This window comes from Gadus morhua, chromosome 7, assembly GCF_902167405.1.
Source record: "Gadus morhua chromosome 7, gadMor3.0, whole genome shotgun sequence".
Lineage (NCBI taxonomy): Eukaryota > Metazoa > Chordata > Actinopteri > Gadiformes > Gadidae > Gadus > Gadus morhua.
In genome coordinates, this window is record NC_044054.1 from 30,074,575 (window position 1) to 30,091,246 (window position 16,672).

A 16,672-nucleotide genomic window follows, 5' to 3' on the forward strand; every position below is an offset into this window, starting at 1 on the left:
ACAGGCTTGTCTTTGTGAGTTATGCGGAACACGACCACAGAACAGCCCTCCACTTCCTCTGTGGATACATAACACCTTATCTCCCCTGTGTACGGTAAAGCGTTTACAACACCGTGCATAGGTGACCAAAGCTAGTCAACACAACCGACTGGTGCTCTTACCCTGGCTGACACAAAGGCCTGCACACCACATGACGGCCAGGAAGGTTGGGTAGGCGTCCATGCAGTTACGCCTGTACGGGAAGGGCAATGACAACACACTTTCACACACTTTTCCGGCAATGCTTTCTGGGGCAACGGTCGCTTACATGCAACTGCTTTCCCCACAACTGTTTTGAAATGCTTTTTTTTTTTCTTTTTCTTTTCCTTCAGTGGTTCCCCTCCATGTCTCTACTCTGGCCTCTGCTGATTATACAAAGTTAGTTATATTTCATACATCCTTATTTGTTAATCTTATCTGTGTGTTTTACTTTTCAATATGTGTTTCCAGTCTGTGTTTGGTGTCTTTCATGCAAAGTGACACACATGCTGCACACCAATGAGGAAATCTAACACCTCTACTCTAACTTCTCTATCTTTGTCTAAAATCAAGTCAATATCAGAAGCTTACGCAAATAAGATTGAACTGACTAGTCTAACAATGTCTACATTTGTTTCCCCAGTAGTCAAAGCAGAAGTAGTCCCCAACTACCACTACCACTACCAAGTAGTGGTTCATGGATGCACTGGGTTTAGTTCTGTATTGTTGTTTGTTTGGGAGATGATTGGACAAATTGATAGGAAAAGAGTACGACAAATAGGGCTAATAGAAATAGTTTAACCCTTCATTTGGACCAGGGTAATATAAATAGTCTATACAATTCATACAAATAAATTAAAAATAATAAGCAAATAATTATTCATTAATAATTTGGTCGTGATATTTGGCAGTTAAATAAAAAACTTCTCTCTTGCTCATCATCAAACACAGTTGTATTTTTCAAATCACACTTCAATAGAATCAGCCCGTGTTCTAGGCCGTATTTAACGCTGATAACAGTGATAAATAGGGCTGATAGCTTGCTGATACATGCAGTTCAATGTGGATGAGGCAGACACTTACACTGCGCAGGACACTCGGTCAAAGGAAGTCGCGCAGCCGCTTTTCCCCTCTCTCTCCAACTTCACGGCAAAGAAGGCTTCAACCACAAACACGACAACAAACCCATGATAAAAACCAACACCAACACAGAAAAATAATAAAATAGACGCTGTTAAGCAATTGCATATATGATAAAACATACATCATCGATTAAACCTTAGTCAGCCATGATTAAACTCACCATTCTGCAGAACGCTGAAAAGAGTGACTATGACCAGGAGAAAGATATGCTCCACGATCACCTGGTTCTCCATCGCTGATGACTCGAAAGCGGCTGAAGGTTTTGGGTTTATGAACTAGGCTACGGAACGCTCCCCTCAGGTGTTGCACTGATCTTTTGCATATGTTACCGTCAGCGGGTACGTGAGGTCATCTAATGAGGAAAAAGAGGAAGGGCCCCACCTCCTCACTTAGAGGCACCGTGTCCTCAGCGTCAGAGAGGCGGGAACATGGTAATGTCACAGGGACCGTTAGGTTTACTTTGTCAAGTTAATTTATAGAGTGCATTTTTTGACAATGTTAGTCTAACTATTAGATACAAATTCTCATTAACATGGCCTTCAAGTCATCGGCTCCCATATGGTCTAGCGGTTAGGATTCCTGGTTTTCACCCAGGCGGCCCGGGTTCGACTCCCGGTATGGGAACTACCCTTTTGTGGGTCGATTGTCACCAACTTCATCAAAGAAAACCAAATGCAAGCTGAACGTCCACGATACTCAATAACAATGCATCGATTGTGTACATCAGGGCTCGAGTATACGGATGTATCTTATATAACTTGAATGCACCATACCCAACTGTACCAATAGATGGCGCTAAACACTGAAAGATGAAGTGTCTCATTCAGGATCTTGTGAAAGGCTGTGATAAGCGTGGTCCGATATCAAAGGTGTATCAAAAAAACACACTGATTCATGCATTTGTTTCGTCAAGACTGGACTATTGCAATGCACTGTTCTCGGGATTACCGAACTCTACCACAAAAAGTCTACAGCTTGTACACAATGCGGCAGCTAGACTGCTGACCAGAACGAGAAGGTTTGATCATATCACACCTATTCTCGCCTCTCTGCACTGGCTACCAATAACTTTCAGATCAGACTTTAAGTGTGCTACTGCTAACCTATAAAGCCCTGCAGGAATTATCTCCATCCTACCTGAAGGACCTGATCATTCCTTATAGTCCTTCTCGGTCCCTCCGATCTTCGGGAGCTGGCCTTCTTTCATTGCCGAAGGTTAAAAAGAAATCGGCTGGACAGAGAGCGTTTGCCTATCGAGCCCCCTTCCTATGGAATAGGCTGCCATCAGCGAACAGGGAAGCTGACTCTGTGGAGCTATTCAAAGGAAAGCTCAAAACGCACCTATACAACCTTGCATTTGGAACATAGGAGTGTGAAAACGACAGATGCGAAGTGAAGACCACTCTATACATTCCCACTATGTACTTTTCCGTTCTAATTCACTTATCTGTCTGTTCTAGCGTGTTGCGGGTACTGGACTGGATGCCTGGACTCTCCTCATGGATAACCGGCCAGAACCCCCATCACCATTTTAATATGATGTGCATGTATTTACCTGTATGTCAATTGTGGCACCCATTGCACTCCTGACCATCCCTGGAAGATGGGATCCCCTACTATGCGTTTCTTCTCAAGATTTCTTCCTTGCTGATTTCAAAGGAGTTTTTTCTTGCCCGTGTGGGGGCAGGGGTAAAGGGGGGCGTCATAAATATTTGGCCTGTTAAGCCCTTTGAGACTGTAATGGTGATTAAGGGCTATACAAATAAAATTGAATTAAAATTGAATTGAATTGAATCAAATAACAGCACAGGCCTATAACACTCTAAATTATTTTTTATTGCAAAAAGTGGACAAACAAAATGGATCATTGATTTCTGATATCTTTTTTATAAATTAAAACAAAATTAACAATTGTACGGAAATATTCAAGTAGTATCTAAAAAAAAAAAAAAATTTCTCTATAAACAATACAATTAGGGCATTTAGCAGACGCTTTTATCCAAAGCGACTTACGTCGGTTAGTACACACATTGACACACCAGTGTGTCACAGTCAGGGTTAAGTGCCTTGCTCAGGGACACATCAACTCTCAGCGAGGAGGAGCTGGGGATCGAATGCATGTTTGACAGGCAACCGCTCTACCTCCTGAGCTAAGCCGACCCGATGATTCGAGGAAACATACAAAGTGCTTAACGAGACCTACATACTGAAACATGAATAACTCAGTTGTGTCATCTTTTTATTTACATCCACACAAAGACAGTGCCAACTCGTTTGAAGTAGCCTTCAGGGAACAAAACTTACAGTACTGCCACCATCCGTATCACAATAACCAAAATGCATCCATTCATTCAATTCACTCGTTCAATTCACTCGTTCAATTAATTCGTTGCATGAACGACTCAAAACAAATATAGGTCATCCATGTCAAACGTCTCAAACTCGTTCGACACGGCACACGCCTTCTTCCCGCCGCCGCCGCCGCCCGCCAGCCCGCTGGGGCCCTGAGCCTCCATGGGGGCCTGCCGCTGCACTGCGGCCCCCCCGGACATGAACTCCTCCAGGAGGTTGTCCTCCCCGCCCGGCAGGCAGTAAGTCGGGGGATAGTTTGTCTGGTAAGCCCCGCCCACAGGCCCCGCCCCGCTCCCATTGGTCCGCGTCTCGGGCAGCCCGGAGCTGTCGGGCGACCGGTTGCTGACGGTGGAGGTGGGCGACAGCCAGGCGGTGAGCAGGTCCTCGCAGCTCGACCCCGGGGCCGTGCTAGAGGTGACGGCCTGGGGGGAGGCCCCCCCGGCCCGGGCCCCGCCCCCGGCCTGGGCCCCGCCCCCGGCCCCGCCCTGCAGCAGCTGGTTCAGCGCCTCCAGCTTCTTCTTCTTGGCCTTGAGCTTCTTCAGCAGCTGGAGTCGGAGGGTGTCCGTGGTGACGGGACCGTCCGAGAGGCGGTCGCGTTTCCCCGAGGGCGTGGTCCTGGGGAGCTCCGTGGCTCCGGGGGTCTGGAAGGTGAAGGCGACCGCCTTGGCCGCGGTCGGCGTGCTCGGGGGCGGGGCTGAAGGAGTGTGGTACCCCGCGGGCTCAGGGAGAGTTGGCGGCGCCGGCGACCACGACGGCGAGGGAGACCTACGTTTCACGCCGAAGGCGTCGTACATCCCGGCGTTCTTCGGCGGCAGCTCGCTGCTCTCCAGCCTCAGCTGGGGCCGGGGCGCCCTGGGTTTCCTCGGAGGGGCGGGGTTGGGGGCGGGCCTCACGGGGGCCGCCGCGGCCGGCGTCGCGGCCGGCGCCGGAGCGGGGGTGGCTCTGAGCCGGGTCTGAGGCTGTTTGCTCATCATGAAGCTCCAGCGGTCCAGCTGCAGCGGGGTATCGAGCGCAGGGATCTGAACAGCCGGCGGAGAGGAGTTCGTCGATGGAACGCTGGCGGTAGCAGCCGTTTCCATGGCCACGGCGGTTGCGAACTCTTTTTTGCCACGCTTTGAAAGAGGAGTTTTCGGGGGAGCCTTCACTTTCGGGGGAGGCTTCGGTTTCGGGGGAGGCTTCACTTTTGGGGGAGGCTTTGGTTTCGGGGGAGGCTTCACTTTTGGGGGAGGCTTTGGTTTCGGGGGAGGCTTCACTTTCGGGGGAGGCTTCACTTTCGGGGGAGGCTTCGGTTTCGTGCCACTTTTCTTTTCCCTCTTGGCTTTGGCTTTGGCTTTAGCCTGGCGTGTTCGCTTGGGGGTTGGGGGGTCAAACGTGGGATCCCTTGACACGTGTCCATCGCTTTCGGACTCGGACGCAGACCCAGCGAGAGCCTCGTCTCTCCGGGGCGTCAGGTCGGCGACGGCGTCGTCCGGAGAGCCCCTCTCTGGCGTCGGGTGGGCCGGCAGCTTCCCCTCAGCGTCCGGCCGGACCTCCGTCAGCGTGAGCGTCACGATGTCGCTGTGGGACAGGCCCTCGAAGGCGTCCAGCAGCGTGGCCGACCCGATGGACGCGTCACCTGTGTGGCACCACGCCGCGCCTCTGTCCACGGACAGGTCGAGCACGCCATCGAGGTCCCCGTCGTCGTACGACGGGAGGAGGGGCCGGTCCGGAGACGGGGCCAGCAGCGTCGCCTGGTCCGGCTCGTCGCCTGGTCCATTGGAAGGCGGGGGTCCCCCGACCGGGGCGGAGGGGGAGCAGGCCGGGCGGGCGGGGTCCTCGTCCGCCTCCCAGAAGACGATGTGCATCTCCTGGGCTGGGACGGGGAGCTCCTGGTGGCTGCGGCAGCCGGGATATTTCAGGTCGTCGAACTCCTGCCACGCTCCTGCCAGAAGAAAGAAAATAAAAAACATTAATACAAATAGAAATGATTATAATATGATCATTAATATAAATTAATCCAAAAAAATTAAGGCTGTCGAAATTAACGCGTTAATTTCGATTAATTAATCACAGAAAAAATAACGCGCTAAAAAAATAAACGCAGATTAATCGCGCTTCTATCGCGCCCTTTGACCCGGTGCGGCATTTGCGTTGAAACAAAATGGAGGCAGGCGAGAAGACGCTGCTCGGCCACGTGAACGAAATCTTCAAGTTTAAACAGAACACCGTTATCTGCAATCTCTGTAGTAAGGAATTTTCCTATCACCGGAGTTCATCAACCCTTGAATACCAGCTCAACGCAAAAAAACATTGGGTAGCAACCTCGCAGGTACGAGCTGCCACAGCCCCTGAAGATGGCGCTAGCAGACAGCCTCGTCAAGCCACACTGGACTGAGATGCATTGAATCTTGAGTGAGATGGAAATGTTATTAATTTGACCTTAAAATGCACCGTATGTTAATGAAAAACATGTTTTAAATAAAAAGAGGCATTGAACTTTAAAGTCTATTATGTATACTATTAATTGAATCACTCATCTGCCATAATTTACTTGAATTAAATTACATTTTTAAATACTTTCACGGAAAAATGCAAGTATTCGATTAATTTAGATTAATTAATTACAGAGCCTGTAATTAATTAGATTAAAAAAACTAATCGCTTGACAGCCCTAAATATATATATATATATATATATATCTCACCACATGTTGAATGTGACAATTGAAATGCATGTTGCAATATTGAAACAGCACATCAACTTAAAAAAAGTATCAGAAATACACACATGAATGACACTAGGATCTGTGAAGGATCCAACAACAACAACAACACAGTACACAATCCCCCACCGTCGACGGTGCGCGTCCAGGTGACAAAGTGCTGGATGTCCCGGTCGTACTGGATGACGGTGGACACGACGTAGCGGCGCCCGCCGCGGCTGAAGGAGTAGCTCTGGGGGTCGTTGCCCGGCAGCCCGTCCACAAAGTGCAGGGCAAACACGGCAGGGACCCTGGAGAAACAGGGCCGGAGGTACATCAGGACTCAGTCCGGATCCTAACGCCGTCGCTTACAACCATGTCGGGTCTGGACCGATATTACAGATTTCTTTAATTTTCTATTTTATCTAAACATTTTGGTCGCTTCTTTAAAACTGTATGACCTTAACGAGCAACACACGCTTGACATTGGGTGCGAGTTGGGTTCAGTAAATATTAATTAACATTGGTTTGTACAAATGACAATTAAAAAGCGATATGGATCGCGTGCAGGCCTGTACCCAACCTGAATGCATGCTCCATGCAAGTGCCCCGTGAGAGAACCCTTATTCAAATGGAAGACCACAAAACAATCTCGACGGACGAGTTTCATGCACCGAGCTAATTTGTGACAGGAATCCACCCGGGCGTCAATTGGCCCCCTTGGAGTCAGCCCTAAAGAGCCTCACCTGTCCAACACCATCGTCCTGCGCTGGTCCTTCTGGTGACACAGGTTGCAGGGCCCACGGTGGGCCGCCTTCTCCGGATGCCAGTCGTCCATCACGTTGGTGAACGTTGGCAGTGGCTTGGTCACCCTGGAAGAAGGAAGCAACCATCTAACGTTGGTTACAAGGTCCACACCGACTGCGTTATAGAGAATGTCCCCAAGAGAAGGCCGAAGCTATTTAAAGGGGACAGTGACACCGCCGGGTGCGAGTGTGATTAGCCGTTGCGAGCCCTTTTGAAAATCGTTCCCTACCGACGTCATGGGTGGGCGTGTCCACCTAGATGTGTGACGGATGAATGAGCAACGTTTGCTACAGTCCACTGTGGGTAGGCTGGTAGACTGATCTATCAGCCATACATCTAGGTGGACAAGCCCACTGGTGATGTCAGAAGAGGCAGATGTTAAAAATGGCTTGTAATGGCTCATCACACTCACACCTGGTGTTATAATATGTCACCTTTAAAAAGAAAAACACTGACATAAGCATGCCAGGCCAGCAGGGGGCAATGAAAAGTTAGGTGCGATCAACAGAGGAACTTTAGGAGCATTCTTGAGTGGCGAAGGCGACAGCCAGCGCACCACAGCGCTGTTATGATGCAGCGGCTCGGGGTAAACGGGTCATTAAACCTGACAGCGCGAGCCGCACGCTATTGTCAGACGGTCTCTGGCGCCATCAACATGTGTGAAACAACCGTCGCCGTGTGTAAATCGAGGTCATGATGTCATTTGTGTTGCAAGATCTTTTTGGTTTCGCCGGTCCTTGCGACGACACAAGAAGTATGTGTGGGAAAATCCCAAAGGTGGAAGTTGGTTTTCAAACGCTTTGTTTACGGCGACAGGAGACTGTGTTTCGGTTGTGGACGGGACTCCAAAACAAAGATTTACATTCACCTTTTATCCAAAGCGACTTACAGTAAGCACATTAGTCAAAAGGAAGAGAAACAACAATGTATCGCTGTCAGTACAGTAAGGATGTTCATAGAACCAAGTGCCAAGCGCTTACAATTGCTAGGTTAACCCGTTCCCCGTACACAACAGAGATAGCTAGGATGAGGAGTGCAAAGGTACAAGGAGGTACAAGGCTGTGCACATTTTGATCACGATTTAGATTTTTTTATTTTATTTTTACAAAATATATTTATTATATTCATTAAATGTTTTATAGAAATGCAGTACAGCTGGATACATATATTTGTACATTATTTTTTATTTGAAAAGTGTGTGTATTTTTTTTAGGGGGGAATTTCCAGAAAGTTCTCAGTTAGTGTTTTTTTTGGAGAAATGCGTAATAAATCCATCAGGTTTCCAAACTCCAAAATACTCATTTGAATAATCGTGATTTCAACATTGACCATAATAATCGTGATTCTGATTTCTTCCATAATCTAGTAGCCCTACCAGGACTTACAACATACAATAAGTGAGGGGGGTGTTTGAAGAAGCGTAAGGAGGGGCGTTGGGGGGGTATTAGGCTATGCAGGGTCCAGGTAAACTCAGAACAAGCAGATAAAATACAATGTTTACAGAGACACCAACATATGTTTGGACGCTGCCTTAAGGCATAAACTTAGTGCTGGGTGATGAATCGATTTATCGTAATTCGATTTTATTGTTTAGGACGATTTTTTAAAAAGAAAATCCATTATAAAAAAAATGTTTTTTTTTCTCTCTTTATTTTAATACGTAAAATATCCAAGTGAGTGTTTAGATTTTGCCTAAAGTCTGTGGAAACCAAAAGCAGAAGCACAACACATTTACTCCAAAGCTTAAACTGAGCCAAGCAGCCGAGTCAGAGATTTTGCTTTTGTTAATCATTGTTATTCTTCAAATAAAATCCAGGTTTAAAAGTATAAATATTTGTCATATCTAGAAAAAAAAAAGAATAAATTGTTAATAATCGATTATCGGTTTTGGTTTAAGAAAAATCTGTGATTTGTTTTTTTGGCAAATATATCCCTTTATAAACTACAAATACATCGCAACTTGGGACACTTGCCTGGTCTGGCTGACGCTCTGACAGCTGCTGCACTCAAGCTCCCATTCGAAGTTCTGCTCGAAGAGGCCCTCGGCCCACGGGTCGCCGGCCACCAGGAGGGGCAAGGCGAACACCGGGGTCTCCTTCCGGCCTGCAGACACAACCCCAAGGGAAGGAAGGCTTCAGCTCAACACAACACTCGAGGTCCCACACACAGACCTTCAACACACACACACTGGGGCCATGCACATCAACACACACACACACACACACACACACAAACTTCAACACACTCAAACAGGAGCCATGCACTTCAACACACACACACACACACACACACACACACACACACACACTGGGGCCATGCACTTCAACACACACACACACAAACTTCAACACACTCAAACAGGAGCCATGCACTTCAACACACACACACACACACACACACACATACACACACACACACACACACACTGGGGCCATGCACTTCAACACACACACACACACAAACTTCAACACACTCACACAGGAGCCATGCACTTCAACACACACGATAACACAAACAAACTTCAACACACTCACATAGGAGCCATGCACTTCAACACACACACACACACAAACTTCAACACACTCAAATAGGAGCCATGCACTTTGCCATGCACTTCCACACACACACAGACACACGCGCACACACACACACACATGAACACACACACACTTCCACGAACACACACACACTTCAACAGACACACGGGCACACACACGGCTATTAACATTTCCTCTTCCAAGTTCCAAGTAATCAAGTTATTTGAATACGATGCGGCAGGTTAGCTCCGCCGGCAGACACTGAACAGGTGACTGAACCTACCCAGGCGGCAGCGTAGTTTGGGCTGCAGCAGCTGGAAGACGGCCATGCGGATGCGGTGCAGGTCGGTGTGGGCCTTCTGCAGCACCCCGTCTGGGACCCTCACAACACCATCTGGACAGGAGGGGTTCACAGGGAACGCATGAGGCGGAGGTCCAAGCACCCCGAGACATACAGCTCAGCTTATTACACATTTTATTTTAAAATATCTTTTTAAGGTACCCAAGGACACTGCACAAATAAAGTGCATACAGTCAATAAAAGATTGTACATAGTCAACAGCAGCCACACACATGTTCAGTTAACGCTGATAATATGGACATATCGACCACACCCCTCAATGTGTGGTGGTTTTATGCCTCAACTCTAATGTTGACAGCGTTTGATCACACCGAAAGCGAATACATACAAAGTCAATGGAATGACGCAAATATATGATATTCCACTGGTATTGCAGGCAGCATGGCTGGGGGAAATCTGTCGAAAGCTCCAAATCAGTCAATAGCTCAAGTTGAAATATTTGCACTACCCCGTGGATTTTGCATGATGCTGAAGCATCGCACGAGAAAAGTTTGCGGTTCACTTGAACAACCCTGCCCAAGTAACACAAGTAGAAGACCTTTGCTTCACTTTTGGTATGAACACACCTGAACTGATGAAGAATCTCTCACTATTTGAGTTCAGATCACCTTAATTGTACAACGTGCTATGTGAACATGTATTACACTTTACATAACCGGAAAACTCGTTGAAAGTCATGACAGACTGGTTATAACATTTGTGTTCATTTGTGTTTCCCCCAGCACTGTATAGTTAAGGCGGCCGCCTTAACAACAATACTTCGCCGCCTTGACTACCATTGTGTGTGTGTATATATAAATTATTTATTTATTGTCATAATTATTTTTTAATTATTATGCATTAACAAAGTAGAAAACTCTCGTAGGGAAAGAAAACATATTTCTATCAGGCATATAAAATAAAGATAAATAATGCATCGGTAATACTGTTTACAACAATGGTCGTTCCATAAAGCTTTTTTGAATGGAATTGAAACGGAGAAACCTCCTGAAACACTGAAAGTGATGCAGAGATGTACGCATTCTCACATGAACAAGAGCTACACTGCAGGGTAATGTAACCCTGTAGCCTCATTGCACCCCCCCTCCAAACGCACAATGAGGAATTAAACAACTCGTCTGAATCTGGGTAAGACAGGCCAACACTTGTTGCAGTTTTCTCGGCGTATCGCTTGAAATAATTTATTCTCAGTTTCTATCATCCAAGCGGTTGCTTTAAAATAACATCCTTCCAGCAGTACACACATTATTCCCTCCTACAGCAGAGTACTCGCTGAACAGCTGAGTTTATACGTTTATGAACCGATATCGTTTTGTACTCCCTGCTGTATTCTGAAAAGGGGGACCTGTACAAACTAGGGCTGAACGATTAATCAAACTCAAACAGACATTGTGATGTAAAGGAACACGATTTGCATTATTTATTTTTTTGATTTGTTACTGTAACTGTTTGGAGACCAGTAAGAGTCGTATTTAATTTTCTTTTACAATTCAATAGTTAATTGAAGATGTAATATTATCATTTAATGCACCAATTAATCTCCACACATAGGCCCTGCCTAAAGGGAAGAGCACTTTAGATGTTGACTGCTTCCAATGTTGTGTTGGTCGTCATACTATAGAATGATTTATTGCTTGTTTAGTGAATAACACGGGTCATAAGGTCCTTTATAAAGAAAAAGGAAAAAACGCTTACTTGGTCTAAATAATCGCATTTCGATTATGTCCCAAAATCGTTCAGTCCCAGTGTTTCCCCCAGCACTGAATGGTTAAGGCCGCCTTAACATCAATAGGGCCCCACCTTGACTACCACCAATGTATAAAAAGAAAGAATATATATATATATTTTTTATAAATTCACATGCATTAACAAAGCACAAAACTCTCGTAGGGAAAAAAAACATGCCTCCACCAGATACAAAAAATAAAGATAAATAATGCATCGGTAATACTGTTCACAACAAGTCGTGCCACAAAGCTTTTTGAATGGAATTGAAACGGCGGCATCAGGTGTGTGGTTATGTTATTGCGAACTGAAACCCTCACTGAAGACCTTAAACACCCTCGCTCCTCGACCACCTTGACTAAGACATGTTCTGGGTGGAACACTGAGCCCTAATACAAACCCAGCTTATACCCAAATTAGTGGTGCAACGGTTCACGGGTAACCCGTGATCCGTACGGATCAACCCTCACGGTTCGGGACGCAAGTGATACGCGGATCGGCTGATAAAAAGAGTATAAAAAGTTGTGTGTTCATGTGATCAGCGCATATTTAAAGGACAATTCCGGTATTTAGCACATTGAGCTCCCTTTCTGGTTTGTCAAGGATGAAATAGTGGTTGACACCGAAATGTTGACTATTGGTCCTGTCTCAGGTATTTGGCTCATTTCGATTCGCCCCCGCCTGCTTTAGAACGAATGGGGCATTCACAAACCTGTCCTTAAATCATCCCTAAACGTTCGTTTTCAGAAATGTGCAACTCAACGAGTGGTTAGTGGTGTTCGTTGATGTTCCTAATCAAGCATCGTAGCGAAATACGGTTTCTGTCGTGTTTTATTTGGCGTTTCGTAAATCCCATTGAAACGGAAACTGGAACGGAACAGGAAATGGGCTGTTTATGTTTGGTTGTAGTCTTTTCGCCCGGTTCTCTCTGCCTCCTTTGGACAGTTTTTTTTATTTTTTTTATTTACTATCCATGTTAAAAATAAGAAAGGAATAATGCCTCAGATTGCACTTTATTTTGTTTAAATTATTTTTTAAGTTTTTATTTTATGTGGACAGAAGCATTTTTTTTTTTTTTTTAATATTTACTATGGTTAAAGCTAGCAGGATTATTACCTAATTTTTCACTTTATTTTGTTTTTACACATTTGAATTGAATTGATTTTATTTAAAGTCACAATTGTCTTGTTATCTTTTTTGTTGTTGTTGATCCGAAAATGATCCGACCCATGACTCAAAAACCGTGACACGATCCGACCCGCGAGTTTTGTGATCCGTTGCACCCCTGACCCAAACCATTCATCGTTCACCCGGTCGATCGGTTAGGAGCCGCTCACCTCTGCCAGTGAGCTGGTGCGCCTGGGCAGCGGCGCAGACCGCGTCGTACTCCGTGATGAGCTCCCATATGGGGGACCCCGGGGCCCCTTCTCCGGGTCCGTTGTCCCTCAGGCTCCTACAGTTGACCAAAGCGACGAGCAGCGCGTCGAGCCAGCAAAGCTTGTCGTTGTTCTTCCAGAACAGCCTGGCCGGCAGCGACACCAGCCCCTCCTCTTCCTTAGGCGGCGCGGCGTGCGTCCGTCGGGGGAGCACGTCTCCGTCGGCCTGCTGCCACGTCGAGGCCGTCGCCTCTGCTTCCGCCTCCTTCGTCGCGTCCCCCGTAAGCACAGAGGTCCCCTCGCTGTCCAGAAGCCGTGGCTTCTCGGCCGGAGCCGACGCCAAGAGGCATTCCACTAAATCCTCCAAGGGTTCCCCGCCCTGGGTCGAGTCCAGATCGCAAGGCCGGAGACCGTCACGGGGCGGGCCGTTTGCCTGTCCAAACAGTACGCCTCCGGGCTTCCCATCCTCTACCACCGAGGCACGGCGAGGCGCAAACCCTGCCGACGGGGGTCCGAAAGTGCCGAACCCTCCGACGGACGACAGGGGGTCGGCCGAAGAAAGCGCAGACTCCCCTGGCGTGGGTTTGCTCGGCGAGCACGAGGGTACGAGAACATCGTCCCCCTGGTCCTTAGCGCCCTCCCCTTGACACACAGCCTCAGAAGCGAGGGGGCCTTCTGAGGGAGGCGTCTTCCAGAGAGCCTCCTCACAGGCGTCCTGCAGCACGGTGAACGCCGTACCGTCCACATCGATAGCAGGAGGTTCTTCTCCGGTGACCGAAGAGTCCGAGGCCTCCGACCCTTGCTCGTCTCCGTGAGACCGCGGCCGTTTGGGGGGAGGTACCGCGACGTCATCGCTTGGCAAGACTTGCCCGTTCTTTCTTTTAACTCCAATCTGCGCCTTCACCGGAATCAGATCTGCCAAGACATCCTCCAGAGGTCTGCTTACCAGGGGGTAGAGGCACTGTGGGGGGAGAGGAGAGGGACAGCACTGTGACTACATAGGACTTCACTAACCATCTCATGAATACCCGCAGTTGCAAAGGCCCGAGAGCCACAATGTCTTGCCGACCTAATCCTGGGCCACCCATCATCTTTAACGCAACTAATTCAGTTATATTTGAATGTTGCTGGACAATCCTGGGAATCTTTGACAAAGACCTGCCCTGACCAAAAAGTATGTTATTATTGAACCTTGCCCCAGTCGTTGAAGCCGGCTGGAACGAGGTGGGCCGAATGCGTGTTATTTGGGTTAGAGAGAGGGCGGGAGCAGTATTGGTTACAGTGGTTTAGTGGCGGGAGCGAGGGCAGGACATTGGTAAGAGGAATATCCTTTTCATGATTGTCATTTATCTGTTCAATAACTGTCAGAAGACGTCTCTGATTTATTCACTAACTTCTTGCCGCAGGGACTGTTTACTTGCGTAAATAGCTCAAAGGATGTAGAAAAATGGAAATTGGGTTGTGGTAGAAAGGCACAATTCATGACCCTCTCTCAGTGACACGAATACTAGCCAACATGACAATGTCCGAATATTCCAAACATTTACATAATGGTTTGTAAGGATGCACAGATAATAACATACAAGTACTTTTACTTGTACTTATATTTAGGTACTGGCTGATACAGAGTACCGATATGAGTACTTAACAATACCAAGAGCCAGTGAACTCACTCAGTGTGAATTCCAACACGGACACTTAGAAGAAATGCCTTTTGGGATGTTTTGAGAGGTCTTGGAAAGAGGGGGGCGTGTCATTGCCATGGTTACGGCCCGAGTTTGAGCACTGGTAACGGTATGGATGCATCCCTAATGGTATCTGCATCAAATATCTAGGGGCAAGTATAGATTCACCACAAAGTTGCAAAATATGCTTTTAAGTGTAACAGACCTGTGGATTTGTGCAGAGGATGATGGACTCCTGTAAGTTGATGGGATAAGAGCGCAGTGCATGGAACCAGCCCTTGGCACAGCACCAAGGACAATTCTCCAATGAGGAAGTTCTTTCTTGAACCTTAAAAGAAAAACGGAAAAATCATGTTAAGGAAGCATTTGTGGAAGAGGCCTTCAGAAGTGACACAAACATGTGATCCTACAACAGTCCTTCTAATTCAGTGGCATGTGTTACGAGTTGTTGAGTATCAGTCAATCTCAGTACACAGCGCACTATGACACCCATCTCATCGTTTATTTTATTTTTTTAACTAGTACTTTCGCCTTTGGATACCAAAGATTTACGTCTCTGTACCCAGTTTGGACTGCTCTCGGCAGTTTCATGTGTCAAATGCAGCTTTGCGTACGAGACACAATGGAGAGGAGGACATTGAGTTTCAACTAACTTTTCCCAAATACCCCTCGAGGTCTTGGGACAGGGCCCGCAACTCGGGGTCTTCACTTGTCATTTGCATAACACTGTTTCTCTTCTGGTCCCAGGCCGTCCGTTGCCATGTGCTAAACATTACCATATCACCGGAACATGGCCCACCCGTGTAAACGCTGACCAAGGGAATAGAACAAGACAGAAAATGTTAGCCAGGGTGATCTACAAGTCGATAGGTCCTCACTGCAGCATCACTGATGGCCAACACGCACATGCCATCACTAGCGGTCGTAGCACTACATGCATCGGGTCCTACCCAATAAGATGGACCCCCAAGGTGACCCATTGTTATGATAAGTCGTAGTTTCAACATGAGGTTGCACCAAAGCACCACCCAGATGTACATTCGAATAAACACTATCAATATGACGGGATTGAGTGATTGTGATGTCACAACTAACAGTATTTGGTATATCAGATAAAAAAATCTGGATAGGGTGAAAGTATAAACATAAACAAAGTCCACGGATAATCATGTGCTATTAAAAATATATATATTCGATCAAGCATATCTTCCCCCAAAGGACTGAATTGAACATGCTAACGTTATAATGCTATGCAGACTAGCGTGCCCGGTTAACGTACTCCTGAACGGAGTCAGGCGCTAAACTAGCGGGAGTTGTTGTGGTTCAAAGCGGACCCGCTTCCAAAGAACACATTTTTATGACAACAACTTACCGTAATTAATTCCATGTCAGATTAAAACATCGAAACCGAATGAAAGAATCCCGGCCGGTAACGTCGCCATGTGCATATACAAAAATCGCTACAGCAACGTTCAGTTTCCGCTTGGCGCCGGTTGTGCACCACCGTTTCCTGCCCCCTTTTGTCGACACCAACGTTCCATCGGCTATACGGTCGCAGGACAGATAATTCATGGTTAACCCTCCGACCCAATGAAGAGCCCATCGGAGCCCTCAAATATTGTCTACTTAAAATATCTCTTTACTTGACAAAGTAACGAGAGAATAATGAGATATCATCCATGTTAATGTCATTCATGCCAGCACCCCCAATTACTCTTCTCGAAAGACCCCCCCCCCCACGTCTGGTATGAACCCTTACTCACTGGACATAACTACATTCATTTCTATTTTCTATCCTTTGTTCATAACGTGCAAACGGTATATATGTCTTTCTATTTTATAATTTGAATAGACTGAGTTCAGTCTGGCAAATCCAACTGCAGGCTCACCATTTAATTGAGTGCACATGGCTGATAAGCCTGGACCCCCCTACAGGGTATCAAGAAGATATAAAAAAAGATACCCAAATATGTACAAAAACCCCTCTG

At 46.9% G+C, this 16,672-nt stretch overlaps 2 protein-coding genes and 1 non-coding gene across 5 annotated transcripts in view; 1 reads left to right on the forward strand and 2 right to left on the reverse strand.

Annotated features, from left to right (window-relative positions):
• alox5ap (arachidonate 5-lipoxygenase-activating protein) overlaps positions 1–1,532 on the reverse strand; it is a 2,687-nt gene extending 1,155 nt beyond the window's left edge. The window contains exons 1-3 of the mRNA XM_030362244.1: positions 1,322–1,532; positions 1,102–1,177; positions 162–232 (exon numbers count right to left, since the gene is read on the reverse strand). Coding sequence (XP_030218104.1) covers positions 162–232; positions 1,102–1,177; positions 1,322–1,394 — 220 coding nt within the window. The 5' untranslated portion in view covers positions 1,395–1,532. The remainder of the gene's footprint in view (positions 1–161; positions 233–1,101; positions 1,178–1,321) is intronic.
• Positions 1,533–1,713: 181 nt separating this feature from the next.
• On the forward strand, positions 1,714–1,785 carry trnae-uuc (transfer RNA glutamic acid (anticodon UUC)). The gene has a single exon. It is a non-coding gene; the product is annotated as a tRNA-Glu (tRNA).
• Positions 1,786–2,976: 1,191 nt separating this feature from the next.
• Positions 2,977–16,171, reverse strand: uspl1 (ubiquitin specific peptidase like 1). 3 transcript variants are annotated; one of them, XM_030361895.1, is made up of 9 exons: positions 16,057–16,171; positions 15,461–15,494; positions 14,890–15,012; positions 12,961–13,960; positions 9,821–9,931; positions 8,974–9,103; positions 6,940–7,065; positions 6,344–6,504; positions 2,977–5,434 (listed from the first exon to the last, which is right to left on the reverse strand). In XM_030361895.1, exons 2-9 carry the CDS (start codon positions 15,461–15,463, stop codon positions 3,564–3,566), a joined length of 3,525 nt encoding a protein of 1,174 aa, XP_030217755.1. In that variant the 5' UTR covers positions 15,464–15,494; positions 16,057–16,171; the 3' UTR covers positions 2,977–3,563. The 3 variants fall into 3 exon arrangements, with proteins under 3 accessions (XP_030217755.1, XP_030217753.1, XP_030217754.1); XM_030361893.1 differs by having other exon boundaries at positions 15,338–15,494; XM_030361894.1 differs by lacking the exon at positions 15,461–15,494.
• Positions 16,172–16,672: the final 501 nt, after the last annotated feature.

Bases quoted from the DNA above. Each gene is read 5' to 3' on its own strand.
- uspl1 (XM_030361893.1), bottom strand. From the start codon at position 15,463: ATGGTAATGTTTAGCACATGGCAACGGACGGCCTGGGACCAGAAGAGA. The intron at 15,013-15,337 runs GTTAGTTGAAAC...TTTTCTTTTAAG, and splicing joins TCGAGGGGTATTTGGGAAAA to GTTCAAGAAAGAACTTCCTC. The intron at 6,505-6,939 runs GTGAGGCTCTTT...CTGTTTCTCCAG, and splicing joins AGGACGATGGTGTTGGACAG to GGTCCCTGCCGTGTTTGCCC.